The sequence below is a fragment of the Acomys russatus genome, chromosome 1 (genome assembly GCF_903995435.1).
Source record: "Acomys russatus chromosome 1, mAcoRus1.1, whole genome shotgun sequence".
NCBI classification, from domain to species: domain Eukaryota; kingdom Metazoa; phylum Chordata; class Mammalia; order Rodentia; family Muridae; genus Acomys; species Acomys russatus.
Genome location: NC_067137.1, coordinates 118,641,287 through 118,664,109, shown reverse-complemented (window position 1 = coordinate 118,664,109; position 22,823 = coordinate 118,641,287). Strand labels below are relative to the sequence as shown.

At 48.7% G+C, this 22,823-nt stretch overlaps 1 protein-coding gene across 4 annotated transcripts in view; it reads right to left on the bottom strand.

Annotated features, from left to right (window-relative positions):
* Positions 1–742: 742 nt before the first annotated feature.
* The window catches only part of Wdr20 (WD repeat domain 20), a 60,249-nt gene continuing 38,168 nt past the window's right edge, over positions 743–22,823 (bottom strand). Inside the window, exons 2-4 of one of the 4 annotated variants that reach the window (XM_051151574.1) lie at positions 11,558–12,817; positions 8,949–9,013; positions 762–1,501 (exon numbers count right to left, since the gene is read on the bottom strand). In XM_051151574.1, coding sequence (XP_051007531.1) covers positions 8,951–9,013; positions 11,558–12,817 — 1,323 coding nt within the window. In that variant the 3' untranslated portion in view covers positions 762–1,501; positions 8,949–8,950. Of the gene's footprint in view, positions 1,502–8,948; positions 9,014–11,557; positions 12,818–22,823 lie in introns of all 4 variants that reach the window. The other 3 variants (XM_051151595.1, XM_051151579.1, XM_051151584.1) reach the window with 3 other exon arrangements.

The window sequence follows — 22,823 nt, the reverse complement described above, 5'->3', positions numbered from 1 at the left end:
GCCTCACAGGCAGCAGCAGAAGCATGTAGCTTCCCAGCCTGGGAGCCAGAAACCTAAGGTGAATGAAGACAAACTTGGACTTGCATTGCTGTCCGTTGTGCAGTAGCAGCATCTTGCTGCAGCCATAGCTGCTAAAAATTCAGCCAACCTAACAGAAGCCACAGACTCCTTGCACTTGCCCCCAGTTTAATGGGATCATTTGGAGAAGTGTTTCAGATACCCGGTGACTTACCTTCACCACAAAAAGCCTTTAAGGGCCCAGCTGTGTGAGATTCTTTAAAAGCCAAGAAAGGTCCTCCTGCTTGGAAATCCAGCAGCTACACTTGAGTGAGGAATTCAACCTAAGCACACAGATGCATGCCTGCTAATGTCAGCCCTCCAGAAGCCCCACGTGCTGCTGCTGAAGCTGTGGAAACTTACAGTGTGTGGGCTCGGCTTTCAAGGACAGCAGGTGGACTGTAAGCCATAAGGAAAAGGCCTTGTGCCTACACCAGAGTCTCCATGCCTGGGCAGCTCCCACGGTGTGCTGGACTGTGAGGACTGGCTCAGAGCCCAAAATTATCAACTAAGACATGTTTCTAACAGCCTTACACTGGACTGACAGGGATCAAGGAATGTGATAAGCAAACAATGAAGTAATTCCACACCAATGAATGCGCCCCCCCCAAAAATTAACAAAATTTAAGTTAAAAAAGGATAAACAAATAGTATATTCAAGATAATTTTAATATTATTTTTGTGAATTAGAAATATCACTCTTAAATGATGAAAATTACTAATGAAGTAACTATTTCTTCCATTTCAGAATTACATTATTTACACATATAATACAGACTTGATTACATTGGAAACAACAGTATTAAAATAAATGTTAACATAAAAAGGGCATTTCCACTCCATATTGTGGAGGCTGAGAGTCCACTCCCCCTTATTCAAAGTCATTTTCTATTAGCGTTAAACTATTTTAAGTGCAAACAATTTTTTAAATCTATGATTGCAGCATCTGTCTTTCAGAACATGTCTAACTGTCTTCATGAGTGCATCCCAGGCTGTCTAATGACCACGTAAAGTATAAAACAGATCAGTGCAAAACCAGGGCCAGGTGCTATTTATAACAGTTGAATTTAGGTTTCTTGTCCAAGAAACATCTTACTTTACACTATGTATATATGTGTGTGTATATATATATATATTATATGGGATTTAGTTACATTGAATTTTAGAGTAAAAAGCAAGAAAACTCCCATTTCTCATTTTTTACTGCAGCCCCAACAGACTGACTTAAAAATGGAAACAATTCTTTGGGTTAGCAGCTCCACACAGCCCTGCAGGCTGCCGCTGCCTGCCGCCTGCATGTGGCTCCAGCGCAGCTCATGGCTCCGTTGTCGTCTGTCACTCCCTCAGTCCACACGTGTCCCGGGGGAGCCTGGGAGCAGCACTGCAGCTGCTACACCACAGTCCCACCTGGAGAACTGGCCTGGTTTGGGGGTGACAACAAGCCCTGCGAACAAAGCAGTTTACATTAATCCAGCAAGACACAGGCAGCGCAGGGAGCCCCGGCGCTCACCTTCGCCAGCACTGTCACAGGCGGTCTGCCTAGCTAATTCCTCTCAAAGCATTGCACTGTGCCTGGAGTGAGATTCTGCCTCAACACCAGCTGAAAGGAAGGTGGAGCTGCTTACTGGGAATCATGGGAGCCTTTAGGAGAGGGTGTGGCTCACTGTAGCTGCAGAGTCACCAGCTCCACCTCAAGCAGAGCAGGCCCTCAGAGCCACATGGACAGTCTAGCAGCACTTTTTAAAGGGCATTTTCCTCCTGGGGTGTGCTTGCTTGGGCAGCACCCCTAGCTTTGGCTGACCTCCAGGCCCTGCACGTGCAGTGAAGGGGGCCAGGCCCTGGGTGGTAATTCCTGCAGCTGCAGTGGGGACTGGGCGCATCAGTCCTGTGGGAGGCTGAGTGCAGTCTGGTGCTCGTTTCTTAGGAATCTGAAGCTAACAGCAGTGTAGCATTAGAACTAAAAACTGGGTTCCATGGAATCAAACATCCTTTAGCTGTCCCAAAGAATTATTTACTTGCTGAGTATTATTTACAAATGACATTTAATGCTAAGTAAATACTGCTATATTTTCATAGACTTTCAGTGCAGACAGTTGTAAATGGGTCATCAGCCTTACCCCACACCTTGTTGGGAGGGAGCTAGGAAACAGCCACTTGGCCTGTAGTTTCTTACATCGGAGCAGAAATCTATTTATTGGTCTAGACAAAACCAAGAGGCAAGAACAGACAGAATAAGGCAGCTGCTCTGCATCTGTAGGAGCTCTATCCTCTCAGACCCCTGTTCAGACAATGCAACAAAGAGCCACACCCCTCACACCCTGCAAACCCAAGCCAGTGAGGGAGGGCAGGGCAAACAGGCACAGGATACAACAGCCCTGGCCTACCCAATCCCAGGTTGAGGACAGCACACATACAACAGCCACTTAAGCATGTGACCAACCTTCTGTCCCTAGGCAGCACTGCAGACAGAGGTGGCCTGCCCTGTCACTATTGGTACTGCCTCTAGCCATGGCCAGCCTATGGAAGAGTAGTGCCAGCCATATGGAAGGGACACAATATTTAAACAAAATTAATGATTTAAAAACCAGGTGGAAAAAATTTTAACGATATATCCCAACTTATTACAGTATATAATCAAAATTTTTAAAAAAATTTTTTTAAAGGGCAAGTGTATAGAAGCCTTTGAGGTACGTGCTTGAAACAGCATGTTTCAACTTGGACAGGCCCCACCTTTGGTATTCAGTGGCCAAGTGATTCACAATTGCCATGAGGTCAACAAGAGTCTGGCAACCTTGTCTCTCCCTTTTTTAATGTGTCCACTCCAGTTGCCTCTGCCACCCTTTTCCTTGCAATTCTGTAGATGAGGAGTTTGCAAACATGGGCAACCAGGACGACAGGCTTCTGGGCCCAGGAACAGTGGGTACACACTGCTTCCACTTAATCTCTCTTGTTAGTGACCCATCTGAGGGCTTGCAGACCAGCACAGCTCCCAGCCCAGAATCAATGGCTGCTCAAGGCCCTGACTGACTGTGGTCAAGAGCCAAGGGGAAGCAGTCCTTTCTCTCCACCATGTGTACTACTATGCTGGGCACTAAGCCAACTTAAATCTCCTGAACCAACAGACTACATCTACCTTCCTTCCAGCCTTTGTGATTCCCACTCAAATGTTGGGGACTTGTGTTCTGGCCAGTGGAGGGTCACTTCTGCAATGCCAACCCTAGCCATGGGCTGGGGCCTCCACCAGGATTAGCAGGAAGGGGAAACCCGGACCACATGGGCCTGGCCTCCAGCTCCCTGGTCACAGGCTTCTGAGCACAGTGGCCTGCTGGGACGTGGCATGTTCAAGTGTTTCACATTCCTGAGAGTGTGTGAAGCCAGCACAGGCCAGAGAAGGGTCAGACTGGGTCAGGTCAGAGCCTGCCCAGCAGCAGCACCCAGGTGAAGACTGTCTGGCTTTGTTATTAGACACTAGAATAGCGACTTGTTTACTTCTTAGAGATGCAGCATTGTATAAGGAATAGTGGAGGCCCTGGGATGACATTCAAAAGACAATGAGGGGAGTGTGGAGGTACAGGCCTATAACCCCAGCACTTGGGAGGCAGGAGGATCAAGAATTGAAGGTCATCTTCAGCCTCATAGGAAATTTGAGGCCAGCCAAGGCTGTAAGAGACCCAGTATGAAACCCCAGTACCCCTAAAGAAAGACAACGCAAAATATACCCTTTTCGTGGGTGTAGCCCAGCCCATCGCTCTCAGCCCATGCTTTAGTGTGAAGACTAAAAGGTGAAAGGAAGTGCCCCGAAGCAGCGCACAGGCAGAAGAGCCAGTCTTCTAAAGCGCAGTGACTGCAGCCCTCCCCCCCCCTGCCCCTGGGCATAGTGCTGTTTTACCTCATCAACCCAATTCCTTTGCTTAAGGGCAGATAAATCAAGATTAGGGCCTGGGCTCAGAGCCAGCACAGGAAGAATGTCTGTGTGTCTGCAGGGCGCGTGAGCCCGGGCCAGTGAAGTCCCTTCAGGCTTCACAAACACTAAGCAAAGTCTCTGCAGCAGAAATTCTGCACGATGTCCCCTTGTCCCGGGATGTGGACAACTGTTGAACCTAATGGTTAACAAACTCTTCTGGTCTCACCAGAGTTGCCAACATTGCTGGACATCAGTGTTTCAAAATACTCCAGGTCTTGCTTTGGGTTAGATTCTGATTTGCAAAGCTAATAGAATTAAGCCGTAGTCCACTAGGATATACAAGGAAAACAATGACTTAAGGACCACTACAAGCTAAGACTGTGTCCATGTTCCTTTCCCTGGGGATGCTTGCTAAGATGCATTGTAATTGGCTAGATGCCCTTTTATTCAAGGCCGAGCAGGTCCTGTAGTTGCTGTGGGCCCACTCCGGCCTCCAGCTCTGGGCTGTGGGAAGGCTGCTCTTTCCACAGCTGCCTCCAGCAACTTCTGGCCACTAAGGCCATTGCTGACAGTAAGGTATGGAAGTTGGGGACACATGCCAATCCACCTCTCACCCACCTGGTTGTTTAAAGCCGCTCAATCCCTCAGCTCCAAACAAAATAACACAGACCAGTCAGGCCGACTGAGCTGCCCCGGAAGCTGTGGGAAAGGTGACCAGTGTGTTCTACATGTCTCAGCTTGGAGGGGCAGCTGGCCTTGAGGCCTCTACACCACAGACTGCTGTCAGGTAGCAGTCAGGGCCTGAGTAACTAAGCAGTGCCTGTGCAGATGGGGCCCAACGAGTGACAACACCTGCCATGCTCTTAGCCCTGGGCTTGTTCCCTCCTATGTCTGAGCTTAAGAATCCATTATTTTATCACACACACGATATAAAAGACCAGGGAAAACCTGGTCAGAAAGCCATAGTTCTGTGTAAGGAGTACCCAGATTCAGTGAGAAGGGTTTACGAAGCTCACAGTGTCTGTGTCCATTGCTGCCTCAAACTTACTGTCCAATGTCCTGGGACCCTGGCTCCCGCTGGGTAGTGGACCTTGTCCCTTGGCCAGCCTTGACCTACCACTGACAAGCCACACTAAACGTGACATAGTGGCTTATATGACCTGGTCTCTGAAGAGAAAAGGAGAAAAAGTCACTCTACAGACATCTAGAGACAGATAGAGAAAATAAATGGTTCAAGGCTTCTCAGAGGTTGTGCACTAAGAAAAATGTTTGCCAGCTAAGACCCTCCCATCCTGTGACCTGCTGGGCCCTGAAGTCCGCCATGGAGGAAAAGAGGGATCTAAATCCTCCAGTGCTCATCCCTCCAAGGAGCTACCCAGAGCCCACCCTAAAGGAAAGGCTGGTTTCAGAGGAGCTGCTATAAACATTCCCCCTCCCCCCATATTCACAGGCCCACATGGAGGGACACAGATGACATAGTTTATTTTCCCCAGGCACATAGTAGCTGTGTTTAAAAAAAAAAAAAAAAGAAAAGAAAAACAAATGTTATGGCTTTCTTTTTTCCTTTCCTTTTGTTTTTTGGGTTTTTTGTTTTGTTTTGGTTTGGTTTTTTTCCCCTCTCAAAACAGGGTTTCTGTGTCGCCCCTGGCTGTCCTGTTCTCACTTTGTAGATCAGGCTGGCCTCAAACACACAGCGAATTGCCTGCCTCTGCCTCCCTAATGCTGGGATTAAATATGTGGGCTACCATACCCGACTGCTTTGGTTTTCTTTAAACAAAATTGAAAATGTTCTTAACCTGTCTTTTAAGGGCTTCAAAGATGTTTAGTGCTAAGAAAAGACCCCATGCTGCTCTCATGGTGGAGGCTGGGAGGTCACTCTGAGCTACAGGTCTGAACATCTTCCGCTTTGCAGCACTCACAGCTAACCCAACTGCACCCACTCAGTCAGGCAGGAAGGAACCATCCTAGAGCTATCTGTGAGGGCTGAGAAGCAGAGCACAGGGCTGGGCAGGCCACCTGCCTGGAGAAGAGACAGCTAAGCAAGAGCCCCTCAGGAAACAAGAGCTGACAGGTGAGTGGAAGCACCACGGGCCTGAGGAGGGACCGTCTGGGCCAGCTCACTTTTACCTTGTCACCTGGCAGGGGCCTGTGCATTTATATGATCCACCTGCAATTCTTACACGGAAGCATTTGGAGACAGAGGTGACCAGTGAAGCCATTCACTGAGGACAATACACATGGCTGATCCTCCTGTATCCCCAGTGGAACATCACCTCCTGCTCTCGCTGCACTGGGCAGGGGTGAGGTGGGAAGAGCTCCTACAGAGGCCCACAGTGCCCTTGGCTCACTAGGCTGGCTAGGTGGCTGCAAAGGCAGCTGGTAGCCCAGCTACCTTCAGAGTTAACATTCACATCACACTGAAACCTTCTCACACGCAGAGAACACCAGTGCCACCGCCTCACTGAGGGCAGCTCACGTGAGTCAGCTTTTATCTGGTAAGCTGAGGCACACACAGCAGCAGGAAGAGAGTCTTCTCAGTTATCTGTTTATAAACATTAACATGGCTCTTAATTTTACAGTATTTAACAGCTTTTCTTTTTTGGCTCACAGATTCTTTTGTGTAAAGCTTAAATATGAAAATGACTATTGAAAATTATCTACATTTACGATGAATGCATTCATATGTTTATTAGTGTTAATATACAGAGGACAGCCTCCAGTACTTCAGAATGTCAAGTGTGTGGTAAGTCTTTTGCTGTGACAGTGGCAAGGGAACAGCTAAAAAATAAAAACCAAAGCAATGAAACAGAAACATGGCTCTAGGATTAGAGTGACAACACTGACGTTCAAGTGTCATTGGCCACGCAGCAGTAGGAGCTCAGCTTCCTGCTCTTTCACAGCAGGAGGGCTCGTCATGAAATTTATTCAAGTTGTGAAGAGATCGGATGAAAATGTAAGAAAGGAATACATGTTTTACCTTGACTTCCACTGAAGATAAATACCCATACAACTTTATACAATGTCACCTAATAACAATCTTTAAAACCCAAATACACAGAAGTTAAAATGCAGGAGTTTCACACTTTTAACTCAAGCATTAGGAACTGAGCCATGACACAAAGATAACGTAACCACTGCAGCATAAACGAACAGCCCCGCACCAGTGGACAGCTGCCCCACGAAAAAAGCCTGTTCTTACAACTGACCTTGGGCTCTGAGTCTCAAGGTCAATACAGGCGCTTTTCCACTACAAGCCACACCAGTGTCTCCTCTCCCTGGGACAGACACCACATAGCACTTTGACAAGCTCCTTGTTCACCTAAGCCAGCTTGTGGCGGCCCAGTCAACTCATGGCACACAGCACGCTCTGACAGAAACAGGGCCTAGTGGCTCCCCCATGCTTTCCCAGGACAGTGGGGAGTTCAGCCTTAGGATCCCAACTACAACCAGAGGCCATGACTTCAAGTCAGTATTAGGCCTACCCAGAGAAGTACTTGGCGGCTCTATGGGTGAGGGAGGGGTTCTCAACGGTGGATACACATGCCTACGTGGTGCAACTGGCCCTGCGCCAAGAGGCGTAAGGGAGCATGGACACCTTCAGCCATGACTGCCCACAGGCGAGCTACGTTCCAAGGTCAGCCACTGGAAAGCCACCACTAAACTCTGCTCCTAGTTTTTCCTCAGGTGGTCAGAAAGATTGATGGTGACTTTTGGGTTTCTACCCAATCCTTTGCTGGCCCTCCGTGTCTTGTTCTTCCTCACGCTTTGAGCTTGCTCAACAAAGAAAGAAAATATCTCCCTCTCCAGCAAGAGGTGAGAGCACCTTGCACACAGGTATACACATGTGCTAAGGCAGGCTCACTAACTTTAGCACAAATTGTGTTAGAACTTATTAAAAATTCAGAATGCATCACAGCTGTGGGGGGATGGGGAGGAATGGCTATGCTTGGGGGTTTAAAGACAAACACTAGAGGTGGCTGCTGGCCACCACCTTGGTTGGAATGTACACATTCACAGGAACTGTAGTGCTATAGTCCTTGTCACAGCTTCTTTCAGAATGTCTTTGAGACACTTGTGGCTTCTCTCTCCCTCTCCCCTGGGCTTTTCTAACAACAGTCCAGTCACCCTTCATCCTGACCCAAGTGGCTCTCCAAACACTTCTAAACGCAATCATCACAGCAGACAAACTTCACGCTCTCTACCCTATGAAGGGGAATTCAGAGTTCAGTTACTGGCTGCAGGCATCACCCAATCTCTCTGGGGCATTTGCTTTTAAGAGAAGGCCCAGCTTCTAAGCCTCTCCAGAGGGCTGGGATGTGGCTCAGAAGTGCAGCGCCTACCCAGCAAGGGTTGAGCTGCCTGGCTCAGCCCTGGTACCAGGAGCACAGAAAGAGGAAGGTGAGGAGGTGCTTATGGGCAGATTCACCAGGAAGGTTGCCTGTGGTGGGCGAGCAGGACCCCAGCAGGGCTCTGGGCTACAGCGTGCAGACTGGACTTCTGCTGCAGAGCCTCTTCTTGACAAAAGCTGTTTTGTTCCAGGGTCTATAGGTACCAAAGGCATTTTCGCTCATGAAAAGTCTCATGAGCCGGGCGTGGTGGCGCACCCCTGTAATCCCAGCACTCGGGAGGCAGAGACAGGCGGATCGCTGTGAGTTCGAGGCCAGCCTGGTCTACAAAGTGAGTCCAGGATGGCCAAGGCTACACAGAGAAACCTTGTCTCGAAAAAAAAAAAAGAAAGAAAGAAAAGTCTCATGAAAATTCTGATGAGGAAGCTCAAAGTTGGTTGAGAACACTAAAAACATGCTCCCCAAATTTCTCCAGGTGGCTCCTGTGGAAGCACAGTGGTCCTGTCCCTCATTCTTTGGAGATCAGGAACCACCATGACACACTGTTGCAATCCCATGAGAGCCCACCACCTCTGTATGCAGGGCCCAGGGAAGAAGGGGGTCCCCAACCCCAAACACCCCCCCTTCTGGAGCTGCCGCACCTTTAGTTCTGGTCTTGGAGAACACCTTGCCCTCTGTCCTCCTGCCTGCAGAACTGCTCTGCTGGCTGTCAAAGAAAGGGGAGCAGGAGTCAGTCAGGGGGGCAGAGTGGGCCTGGAGCAGCATTGCCCTACATGCAGGGGCCAGCCTGGGCCAGGCCATGCAGCTAAGACAGCCCTCTAGAGCTGACCTGGGCTCTTCCCAGCCCCTGAACCTGGCAGAGGAGCCAGGAGGGTAAGAGACACAGCAAGGGCCCAAACAGGGTCCCAGGTAAACATTAAGGACACAACATTCAGCAGCTAAGTTGGAAAAGATTGTGACCAAACCCCAAGTCACAAACTGCGACTTTATCCTGGAGATGCAGAAAAGAACTCACAGGCCTCCATCCATAGTTGGATGCTTTTTTTTTTTCCCCTCCTTAAAGGAAACAGTAGTATCCACTCTTGTTCTTCCTCCCCCCATTCCCACCAGTAAGTGACTCAAGTCACCCAGTCAGCACCCTAGTGACTGCCCTTAATTCCAGACAGGCTGGGAATGCTACCAGGGCAGGGAAGCTGTAAGCGCCCGGTTATCTGTGCTGGGTCACAAGTACACATGCAATGACCCCCTGCCAGGGAAGATACCCTCCAGCTGGGAGATCACCAAAAGCGTTACTTACCACTGACTGGCCACTCTGTGTTTAGGCCAGACACAAAGTCTTGGATTTGGAAACTGCATACTCAATGCCTCAGAAGCATTTGAAAGGGAATTCGGGAAACTGCACATGGACTGCTCATTTCAAACCTGCCCACCTGGCAGCTCAATCTGACCTCTGTCTACACGGCAGCAGTCTTTGCTACCTCATATCAGTTAACCTCAAGAACAAAAGAGTGCATGTCTGAGGCAGATGGATGTGAGCACCCTTGTGAAGAGCTGCTCAGAGACATGGACCGCCTTGGCACCAGGTGAGAACCCTGGAGGCTGCCATGGTCCCACGGGCAGCACATTTCCGAGGCTATCACATCAAACAGCAGCCACTTTCCAGGAGGAGCAGGCTAGGGATGGGGCACGGACTCAGCCATCACCATGCTGGAGCATGAGAAGGGGCCTGGGACCTGGCCTGGTCTTCTGGAGAAGGAAGCCAGGTAGCTGGCTACCACCTCCCCGAGTCTCGACACTGCAGAGACTTGCCTTACCAAGTCAGCATTATCGAGCTGTATTTACTACTCAAGCCAGTACAACCAACCGTTACTGCTATACTTCATTACAAAGGTGTACAAGACAGAAAAGTAATCCTAAATGTTCTAAATAAATTAACAAATAAAATAACGATAATTTTGACACAAAATACCCAGCTCAAGAAGTATCTTCCATTGTGAAACTAGAGTTTAAAAAGAAATTCCTTGAGTGGCTAAGCAGGACCTAAGGAATTGGAAGTAAACTGCAGTTCCCACAGCTTTCCCTGGCACAGGGGCAGTGCACACAACACCACTCCTGAGGGGACACAGGCCAAGGGAAGGGTGGCACTCAGGGTGGGGTCTGAGTCCTACACCAGCATCTGCCTCCAAGAGTCCTCCTGGACTCAGGACTACCATACAAGAGCATGAAATCAAAGTGCATGCGTGTGCACGCGCACCTTTCCCCCTGGGGGACCTGAACTCACCCAAGTGCCGTGTCAGGATGTCCCCTGCAGCCTGGACAGCTAGCTAACAGTCCACACAAAGCAGAAACAAGAAGCCTTTCCCTGATGTCCAGCCATCCCTTCCTGACCCAAAAACGAAGCACACCACCCCGTCATACAACAAAACAGACAGAACCTCCTTTCCCGTTAGGAAAAAAACCATATGCTACAAACAACTAACACCCAAGTCTTAGCTGGCGTGGCAAGGAGCCCTTGCGAAAGCCGCGGCCGCTGACCCTGGCCACAGAGCATCTTAGCTGCCCAGGCTCTGGGATGTAGAGATTTCAGTGCACAATTTCAATCAGAGTTCTACAAACTGCTTCTTTGAAAAAAGATGTTTATTAAACAATTTTAATTGTCATAAAATGACTAAAATGGGTTTTAAAAATTAAGGCTCTTCTCTTTCTGTGGATTGCCAGACAATGTAAAAATAATATCAATCAACCCTGATGAACGCTTTGCTTCTAAGTTAAATTCCATAGATTCCTAAACATTTTATGATTTAAGATAAAAAGTTGGACTATAAATGATAATTAATGGTCACCTGTACTGAACATACACTGACCAGGTGTACAACAATCTAGCTGAGTCGTTATGTTAAAGCATAAATTTTGACTTTAGCATTTTGATGTCACTGTTCTCCACGTTGTGTGACTCCCTAACCCTGAACTAGCCTGGTACTGGAGCGCTAATTGGGACTCCGTGTACCCAGAGGGTGGCTGGCTTGGCTGGCAATTAGTCTGACTATGTACTTTTTAAATGCGCTAAGGTGAATATCAAATGATTCAGAATTACATGGCATGCAGTATCCAAAATTATGGCTCTGATGCATTTAGATTTACATTAGGAAGTGTCGTTCACATTCATTGTACATCCCGCCCCTCCCACAAGGAAAAGATCACTACCTAGTTAAGTTCTACATCTGGTGCAGCATTAAGGGTTAAAACTTACCACTTTACCAGGCCTTGCCCATGTGCAAACAAATCCCTCCTGACAAGCAGTGACTATACAGTCTTCAAGAAAAACCAATACAGTCAGTCTTTCATGAGCTATCTTTTTACAGATCAGCGGCTCTAACAAGGGAACATCTTCCATCCGAGGACACAGGGATGTTCCCAGAGTTTTAGCAGGGTCCGTTTTGGCTTTAGTAACTAGATTCAGTTTGTCACTGCTCTTGCTGGAAATGTGTCCCATACTATGATTTCGTTTATGGTCTTTCTCGTGGTGTCTCTCCTTCCGGTCGTGTAGTGACAGAGTTGCAAACTTGCTGACCCCAGAGGCAATGGCCCCGTCCATGACGCTGCTTTTGCTGCCAGCGTTGGAGACTGCTGAATGTGGAAGGCTATTGGACCGTGGCAATGGAGGGGGCACAGAGTTTCCAGGTGAGGTGACACTGTTCCCATTGCTTCCGGCAGGCGGACTTGTGGCATTCATAACATTTGTGTGTGTCCTTGCTCTTGAGAGGGGTTGGTGAGGGAAAAGGATGTCTTCTGTAAGGTCCCATAAACACAGCTGTGTATCCTGGCCCACTGAACCAAACCGATACGTAACACTAACAGGGCGGCTGTCTGTAGAGTTCCGTTTGGACAGCCTAGACTGTGTACTGTTCGCTCGATCTCTGCCAAAATGAAGAAGGTCCTGGAAGTCCTCGTCACTGCCACTAAACTCCATAGGGTCACTTTCTTCTACACTAGTAGTATAGGGATCAAACGCTACAACACTGACCCAGGATTTGTGCCCATGGCCTCTAGCTATTACTCGGCAGTCTAGAAAGGACCAGACTGTCACCAAGTCATCCTCTCCACCTGTCACAATGTACTTGCCATCTGGGCTCCAGCACACACAAAGCAAGCCCCCAAAGTAGCTTTTCATTGTACCGTGCAGCTCCACCGAGTCAAAGTTGAACACGCGCAGAAACCCGTCCTGGCTCACACACGCTAAGAACTTGCCATCTGGGGAGAAGGCAAACTCGCTGAGGGCCCCCTCGCCCACCGTCCACTTAAGGAGAGGGTTCCTCGTGGATTTGCTCTTGCAAGTGTGCACAGCAAAACTCTCCCCCTGCTTCAGGAGCTGGTAGTGGGGGGCCGCGGTGCCGCAAGTGTGCTCCACATTATACAAGTACATGTTCCCACTCGAATGGGCTACTAGGAAAAGGCTTTCCGAGCCAGGGACCCATCTGACACAGCTTACTCGCGACTTGTCTATTAGTCTCTGTGAAGACAAAGGAGAACAAGTTATCACAATGGAGAAGTTAAGGTCTACTTTTCCAGAAAAAAATAAAAAAACAAAAAACAAAACTTCTCTGCTTCTTGGCAAGAAGGTAAGAATCCATCCAAGCACTCCACATTTATCCTGTGTCAGCCAGGCCAACGGAGAGCGTTCTAGACCTGTACTTGGGTGCCAGGCCACTGTCTTTTACTGAGGGTGTCAGTCATTTGATAACTATCTGCTGAGAGCCTACTCTATCCAGGTGTCAGGTCCTGGGCACACTGGTGTGCCCCGGCCCCTACTGTATAGGGCACGCTGGTGTGCCACAACCCCAGCCCCGGGCCCCATGGTAGGGCACTTTGGTGTGCCCCAGCCCCAGCCCCCATGGTAGGGCATGCTGGTGTGCCCCAGCCCCGGGCCCCATGGTAGGGCACTTTGGTGTGCCCCAGCCCCGGCCCCTATGGTAGGGCATGCTGGTGTGCCCCAGCCCCAGCCCCCATGTAGGAGTAGCTGACTGTTTCGCTGCAGCTACCGCAGAGCCCTCGCTACGAGGCCGTGAAGGGAAGTTTCAGTCCTCACAGCTTTCTTTGCCTTTCTCACTGCAGGCCATGGGCTGACTACATTGCGCCTTTTTGTGGCTGCTCCAGGCCATGGAGTCATCTGCAGCCCTGGACCTACTGTGGCTTCACTTCTGCCATGCACTGGCCTGTGAGTATCTTAACCCACATCTCCTCACATTCTCTGTGGAACCAGGTGGGGGTAGTTCAGGAGTCTGTACTTGTCTCTGTCCACTGACCTCACTGCCTCTTTAACTGCTCATGTCAGTGTCTTGTCTTTAAAACTGAAGGAACAAAGCAAGACAAATGAGTGGCACTCAGACAGAAGACCCCACCATGGGGCTCACCAGGGCACATACCTTCCTTAGGCTGTACTCTCAAAATTACATTACCAAAAACCACCAGAAGAACCCAATCTTGCCTTGAAACTCCTTCTGCAAATACTCTCTGTTACAGCTACACTCCTTACTGGGACAGCCCCAAGGATTTAAGTGTAAGCACAACCTAACTGGCTGGGGTTCCCCAACATGAATCCCAGAGAGCAAGCAGGGCACCAGGGTGGACTTGAGCTACAGCCATCTGCCCAGCTGGCTTGGTTACCATGTATGAGCAGTGGGTGGTTTTTCTCAGAAAATAATAGAAGTGAAACAATGCAGCATGCACGAGGACCAGGCTTCATATGCAGCCCTAGTAACAACAACAGTGCTAACACTAGTACAGGACTGGGCAGAAAAGAAATGGAAGAAATGCAAGCTCACTGCAAGAAAATCAGCCCTCAGAAGAGATGCCTCTAACAAACTACTGACAGAGACACATGGGAGCCTCAATCAGTGTCCCAGAGCAGGGAGGCATCAAGTTCTTGGGTCTTGGGCAAGCCATCCGCATGGCTGGCGTCTTAGACCCACCCGTAAGCACTGCCCTTGGGAACACTATCACTGTCTTGGTTCCTTGACTCTCATTCCTGCTTGGTGACCTGCCTATCAAAGGCACCTGCCTTCGGCTAATGTCACTGGCCTGACCCTAGCGCTGCTCTGCAGGACTGCCATTAGACTCACTAACTTCTGAGCAGGTCTGCTCATTTTCACAGCTAGATCACAGCCTTTGGGGGAAGAGTGTATTAGGAGGGCGCAGAAACTAAGAGACCTCCAGCTTTTATAGGGCCTTGGCCGAGGACTCTGGGAGTCCACTATGTCAGGATGCCCAGCACTCACTCACTCTGAGCCAGGGGGGCACGCTCTAAGGGCATCTATGAGTTCCTGTCAAGAGCTTTGTCAGGTTAACTCAGAGTTAGAGCCAGCCTGCCAGCCTGATCCTAGTCCCATTTTTGCAATCACTACTACTCCATTACATGTGGAAAATTTTAAGGTCGTGAAAGCATCTAGCAGTATGATTAGGAGTAAATTTTTACCTACAGCCTTTAAAAAAAAAAAGTACAACAGAAAAAATTCCACTGAAACTCAAGAAATGTAACCCTGGTAAGAAGAAATGCTGCTGTGTCATGGTGAGGTACAGCCGGTGGCAATAGCACATCCAATGGAGGTGCCACTGCAGTGACCAGACGCACTGCAGAGCAATTTCATTTGTGCACTAAAAATGTACACTACAACCACCCTAAGCCAAGCTGTGGATGTAACTGAAAGAAAACCTACACCACGTGCTATAACTGCTCACAATATGTAGGCCTCACCTTCTGGCCCTGGGGGCTGGGCACCAAACCCCACGGTGTGTGGCTTGCAAGAGGGCAGGCCTCCCTTCCAACCTGAGGACCTATGTATTCTGGGTGCCCAGCACTGACAAGAGACTTGACATCCTCTCTCAAATGCTCCACACACGTCAACAGTCAAGGCATTCCTAACTCATGTGCGTGACGACAGCAGGAAGCCTCACTGGATTAGCTCATTACCCAGAATGCCTGCATCCGTAAACTGCCAGATCCAGCACAGATCCGGTAGCTCTCCCAGTCAATGATGCAACCTGCAATTTCAGAAATTCTTCTCTGAAGTTACAAGCGCTTGATCGCATGGCAGACAGCTGGCGCTGGAAGACCCCTACTGCTCAGCACTGGTGTGGTGATGAACGCCCTTGAGCCCAGGGCAGCTTTCACAAAGATGAGTAGCGCATACACAGACAGGTCAGAGGGACAGAAGCTTTGTAAACATTTTAGAGGTACAGCCTAAATGCCTCCCATGGAAACTATAACACATTATGTTGCCACCAGGGCCTATGTTCCCTATCACAAGGTATGGCCCATGAAGAAACAGAAGTTCAGAGGTCACCAGACTTGTCTAAAGTTGCATCCCACATGCCAGACACTCCTAAAGCATCCATTAAAGCTGTCAAGCCTTTCTATGTGGCAGGTGTGGTGCGATGATGTAAAGTGCTGCATAGAAAACCATCCAGGAAGTCTCCCTGCTCAAGTGCTGGGAATGGGTGTTCCAGCAATTTCAGTCCCCAGGAGGACAGCCAAGACAAACCTCTTGAGGTGGTGGAAGCCAGGTGGAAAGCTGGGAGGCTGGCACAAAGGATGCTGAGAAGACACAAGAATAGCTTCGAGGGAACAAATGCAGGTGCTCAAGAGCCCATGACAGTGGCAGTGTGCTACTGAGAGTGGCTCCAAAGTGGGTAGCTATCTTCTGTGCCGTGGATGCATGTGAGCTGGCCTAAAGAGCAGCCTGACATGGTTACAACAAAGCTTCGCTGAGACAGAGCTAGCTTAGCTCAGACAGCACAGCCAAGTGGGAAACCAACACCTGACCAGAGAGTCAGCCAAGTCCAGTTCTTCCAGGTTATTACAATTTTGAGTGTAAGAGAAAAGAGAACAGAAAGTGTCCTGTCCTAACTTTTCAAATAAAGAAATAACACACCTGGACTATTTTATTCAATAAATATAAGAATAAAATGTATGCAGACAGAATGTGGGCATGGTGGCTAGGCTACATAGGGAGTACCAAGCCAGCTAGGAATACATGGCAAGACTGTCTCAAAACCAAACCAAACCAAGAACAGCCCAGCTTCTACACCAAAAGGGTTACGTTTTTATTTCAGAAAATATATTCTGAAAGAATTATAGATTCCTGTTAGAAGCCGGTGTTAGGAGGCAGGATCTCTGCGTTGGTTTTGAGCTCGCACTGGAGAGCAAGCACTCATCTAGACAAGCATTTTGAGAAGATAACAGCAAAATCCTATTTCTATAGTAGTGCCACAAAGAGGTGCGCAGGGGAGGCGGAGCAAACTGGCCAGGGTGCTCATAGAGCAGTCAGAGGACTGGAAAAGGCTGGAGCACCTGGATAGAGTTGTGAACTGAAATACAGGGCTGTGAGGCCCTAGGATGGGGCCAGGCTGTGTCCCTGAAGCTGTGTACTGTCCCCTCCATGTTACTGGCCTCAAGGGAGATGTGTTGTAAACACAAAATGCACACTGGATTCTGCGATTGTCATATGGGAAGAAGATTGTCGATGATATTATTCCTTGTTCTTACATTGTATGGTGAAGTATTGGGGTATATGAGATAAAATACAATGTATTCTTAAAATTAATTTCGCTTGACTTTCATGCTTTGAAATTGTGAGTGCAGACCCACAGCTAGCTCAATCTTTCTCTCCCTCGACCGCGCCACTGCAGACAGTGGGGCATCAAAGGCTCTGAAAAGGGAAGGGGCAGGACAAGGAGGAAACAAGTGGATGAACTGGTCAGGAGGCCACGAACAGAGAGGCCCTCAAGCTGGCCAGCGGCGATGTGTTATGTCTATTAGAGAGGGTGGGGTGAGGAGAGGGTCAAACCCCTGAGTTCAGGCCAGGAGACAGCAGGAAGGTCGGTCTGCAGCCAGTGAAGATGAGAAGCAGAGTGGAGTAAGGCAGTATGGAGAAGAACACAGACCACGGACATCCTGGGATCTCCGGGGAAGATGGTACAGCAAGGTGCAGTTTAGAACTCTGGCAACATCTATCCAGAGGGAGCACAGCAAGGCCATTTTGTCATTTTCACCACAGTGAGCACAGAGCACCTCATGAAAGAGCCAGCTTCCAAAAGACTCAGAGCCCACCTCTAAAACCACGCATGCCCACACCACCACAGAGCCAGACCTTTCTGTGTCCAGGTTGGGGCTCAGGCATGGAGCTGTGGGCTCTAGAGTCTGCACGGGTCCTGAAAACTCAGCCAGAGCTGACCCTCTTCCAATTCCCAGAAGTCCAATCAGCAAGCCCACTTCACAGAGCAACTCAAGGGAAAAGCATATGAAGTAAGAAAAAGGCACCTGCTCACCTCATTAGCAGAAGTGTGCTGGGTTCACCAAAGTGGTTACAAGGAACAAGAAAACAAATCTGCAGCCATATCCAAGTGTCAACAACAAATTAATGTGAATTGAAGCTTTCTGAAGCATTTCATTTTTATTTTTCTTCTACCAACAATACAAGCAGAAAAAAATACTTGGAGGTGGGTATGCATTTTAGTTGTTTTATTTTGTTTTTTGAGACAGGGTTTCTCTGTGTAGCCTTGGCTGTCCTGGACTCGCTTTGTAGACCAGGCTGGCCTCGAACTCACAGCGATCCGCCTGCCTCTGCCTCCCGAGTGCTGGGATTAAAGGCATGCGCCACCACGCCCGGCCTTATTTTGTTTTTTGAGACAGGGTTTCTCTGTGTAGCCTTGGCTGTCCTGGACTCGCTTTGTAGACCAGGCTAGCCTCAAACTCACAGAGCTCCCCCTGCCTCTGCATCCCTGAGTGTTGGGATTACAGGTATGCGCCACCACACCCAGTTCAGATATTAATTTATAACAAAAAATACTAAAACAATTTTAAAAACATAACAGCTGTGAGAAAAGCCATAGTATAAGAACCACCCCCCCCCCAGGTGCGTGGAGAAGGCTGAAGTGCTCCCAGGGAAGAATCAGAGAAGGGCTCAAGCCACCAAGAGAGGATCAGGTGTCATTTTCAGCGGTGCTAAAACTTTAGGAAGTACATTATTATATGCTTATTCCTTCCTTCAGTTAAAAAAAGCAACAAAACCAAAACTGATATAGTGTACGTCGCACTCGTAAAAAAGTCAGAACTAGCCAGAATATTGCAAAGCAGATCCTGCTCTCTTTTCCCATCCTGCAGTTCTGGCTCAGGAGGGACCCTGAGCTGGGAGGCATCACCCCTAATAACTCATCCTCCCCAATGTATCCCTTGGCTAGACTTGATCTAAACACAAGACACATGTGCTTGCTTCGGCCTCAAAGTTTAGAACAGAGGGTCCCAATACTTATCAGTAATAAAAGCAGCCAAGATGACAAGCTCTTTTATATTTTATAGCTTACTACAATCAAAACAAAACTTAAATTTCCCTTGTAGCTGGTCAAAGTACAGAAGATAACTGATGCTGAATGCCCACTCATTAACAGAACCTGTCTATTGCTCCTTCCAAGGCTCAGGGAACAGAGTAGGAAAAGGGGGCCGAGGGACTGGAGTAATGGCTCAGCAGTTAAGAGCACTGATTATTCTTCTACAGGTCCAGGGTACCATTCCCAGCACCCACATGGTGGCTCACAGTTCCAGAAGACCTCACTCCCTCTTCTCAACCCTAACGGCAGGAGACTTACATGCATGCAAACCCCCCCCCCCCCACATTAAATAAAATAAACAAGAAGCTTGGGAAAGTGCTAAGAATTAGAGAAAATAAGAGGAGCTGTGGGACACTGACTTCTGGATTTGCACTTTTTTTCCCCCTGTTCCTAAAGACTGACTTTATTGCTGACAACAGTGTGAGGGTGTGTGTACATGTGCATGTGAGTGGAGATGCCCTAAGAACAGAAGAGGGTTCTGGATCCCGTACACACTGCTGTGAATTGCTCAATGAGAGTGCTGAGAATTGAACTCAGGTCCTCTGTAAGAAAGGGGCACACTCCATCATTGGTCCACCCCCAAACTTTGCTCCTTTAAGGATTTATTTTGATTTTTATTATGTGTATATGTGTATCTGTCTGCAGGGACCCATGGAAGGCAGAAATCTGGGCCCTCTAGAAGAACAACAAATGTTCTTCACCACTCATCTGTCTCTCCAGGCCCAACACCTGAAAAAATAAAGTTAGTGTGTGTGCATGCTCACATATGGAGGTAAGAGGAGAACTTGTGGTAGTGGAGCTGGGTCCCTCTTGGTGGCCAGCACCTTCACCAGCGCTGCGATCCTCAGCTGCAGTGGCCGTCACTCCCTGCATAGTATCCCCACAAGACCGGGCTTATGACACTTGCCTCCTGGAGCCCTGCCCCAGCTCTGTGGACTATATGCAGCCACTGGCGTGGTGCTCATCTTCCTTTAAGCCATCCCCAGTGAAACTCACTGGGTCACACGACAGTCATGAAAGCAGACTAGCTGGGAAGTAGAAAGGGATGAGCAAGAATAAAGAGGGACAACAGAATAAAGGGGTGAAAATGATCAGAACACGTGTTCACATAAGCAAATGTCATGGCGATGGAGCCAGAGTGAGAAGCAGCAGTTAAGAGAGCTTCTTCCTGATGGCCTCTCACAGCACCCACACCCAGAAGGGCACAGCCACCTACACCTTCAGCTCTAGGGGTGTCTGACACTTGACCCTGACCTCCAAGAACAGCTGTATGGACAAGGTCATACATGCACACAGACACATAAATAAACCTTTAAAAAAAGAAAATGCCATAATGAAGCCCATTATTGTATATTATTAATATATGACAATTAAAAAAACTTTCAAGTTGGGCAGTGGTGGTACACACCTTTAATCTCAGCAGTGGGGAGACAGAGGCAGGGGGATCTCTGAGTTTGAAGCTAGCCTGGTCTACAGCAAGTTCCAGAACAGCCGAGGCTACACAGAGAAACCCTCTCAAAAAAAAATAAAAACACCAACCCAACAAAAACACTTTGAAAATTCCTTTAAGTCACTATCCTGTGGCTACAAACCCCCAAATCAGAACTTTAACTAAAAAAGGTTTTGATTATCGTAACATAGCAAGTGATCCTTGTCCCTCTGTCGCACTTCTTCCCCAAATATATAATCAGTAGTTACAAAAGCAAACTCTGGGCACCCCAGCAAGTTGGAAACATTGATTACAATGGCCAGGTAGACTTCCCCATCTTGTTGATGAACTGTGTGGCTAAATACATACAGAATACAACAAACAGAAACCTCTGATCCACTTTGAGAGACTAAAAAAGACAGGAACAGGAGGGAGCTGAGGACTTCACTTCCTAAAAGAGCCTAGAGACACTGGGCACTTCCTCTTCCTTCTGGTCAGAAGCAGGCAAAACTGCAAGTCTCTGCAGTGCCTGAGGACAGGCCTGAGACCAAGACCAAGACAGTACCTGGAGTCATCTTTCAATTCTTGCCCCATACAAAAAGGAAAGGAGGGAGGAAGGGAAGGAGAGGGAGGGGAGGGGGGAATATTTAAAAATAACCCACAACAATCTGACTGCGCTTCCCTTCCCTTTATGGGATTCTACAAAACAGGCTTCTTATAGCAACTCTGCCTGGCCAGGCCCTCCACGCTCATGCCTCATCTCACTGCTCTGCCTAGAGACTGTCTCTCAGTGCCCTGACCCTGTGTTGTTCTCTGCCGCAAATGGTCTGCCCGCATCTCTGCTTCAGAAATGGTCCATCTCTAGCTCCTTCCATCGGTGGCCGCCTCCTGAGGCTCGCCTTCAAGAGCACCGCTTCCTGACACTTCTCATGTGCCAGCTTAAAGCAGCCTGCACTCTTTGCTACGCCCAGCAGGTCAGCACCGTATGAGTGGGTGCTGCTGCTGTTTATGCTGTCTCCTCCAAGAGGGTCACAAGGCAGGCTCTACCTGCTGCAGGCCAGGACTGCAGGGCTCTAAGTCTGCCAAATGAATTTGCTCAACTGTCAGAAGTCAAGCTCAGGCCTCACACTCACCTGGACACTGACTACAGCTTCCTTCTCCCTGGCCATGCTCTCTTCCTTCACTCCAGCCCACCTTCTAAAAACAAACACATGTGAGCCTTGATTAAAAGCCCGAAGCCCCCACTTCCATGCTAAGCCCACATCTCTGAGGGTCATGAGTAATGTGGTTGTAACTCCTTCTGGTGATGGTTTCTGCTACGACCAGCTCCACCCGGTGGCTTGACTATGTTGTCACTTGATGTTCCAGAAAACGCCAACTTGTTTTTTGTTTGTTTGTTTGTTCTGACCTGTTTGTTATTTTAGACAGGGTCTTGTTCTGCTGCCCAGGCTGGCTTCCCAAGAGGACTGTCCCTGCCCGCCCCCCACAAGCCTGCCAAGCCCAGATAGTATCGCACTCTGGCGTTCCTCTCAAGCCCCGTCACGAGCCTGTCATCTTCCTCACCTCGCTTTCTCTTGATACAGGGTCTCTGTGCAGCCCAAACTGGCTTCAACCTAGTGGTCCTCCTACCTCAGCCTTCCTTCCAGTGAGCTACCCATGCTACCAGCCAAGTCTGACTTTTAAGAAAAATTTAAACTATGGGGGAAGGAGAGGTGGGCACCATATACATGAATAAATAAGTTTAAAAACATTCTTTATTTGACACATATTTAAAGAACACACGTGGTAAGCACATGTTTGATACCAGGCCTTGGAAAGCAGAGGCAGATGGATCTCTATGAGTTCAAAGCTAGTCTTGTCTAAACTGTCTAGTCCAGTCTGATCTATGTAAAACAACCAAAAGAACACATGTACTTATCCCATCAATACCTCATTGATGTGGCTGTGCGACTCACAGCTAGAGTGTGCCTGACCAAGCTGCTCAGAAGACAAGGTCTGACTGGCAACCACACCTGTGAGGCTTACAGCCTACAATCAGAGTCAGTTTCTGGAATTAATTTCTAGTCCCACCTCTACGAACTTGCTACCTGACGTGGACAAAGCACATTGCAGATTTCTTCATCTGTAAAGTGAAAGCCAACCCTCCACCTCCTATGTGAAAGCACCAGAAACCTCTAAAGTGCACACTGATGCTGAGCTTATAACACAAGGACATCTCTCTACATCATTCCTGGCACTCTGAGAAACGCACCCTATGCCTGAGAAGTGGATTCACACCACCAAAGACTTGTGAAGGGCACACAATTTCAATCTAGCACTCCAAATGCCAACCTGGCATTAAAGCATGCACAGCAGTCCCAGCATTCTCAACAGCCACTTTCAACTGCAATCATAGAGCAGGCAAGGACTGTGTGCTTACGTCATGAAACGGGGAGCCGCTCTCTATCCTGCAGCTCCATCACCAGGGCAGAAGGGTCTGGCTGAGGCAACCAGAGCACTGTCAGAGCCGTTCGGGCTCCAACTCCCCAGCCCTCCCCCAGCACAACACACAAACCTTTCTTGTTCTCTAAGTGGCACTCTGTGCCATCCTCAGTCAGAACTGCCTCTGGGTCTCGTTGACCAACAGCTTGGCACGGAGTTCAGTGCATTCCCGGTCCATCACACGCTCTTCTACCCAAACACAAACAAGGTCCCACAATGACTC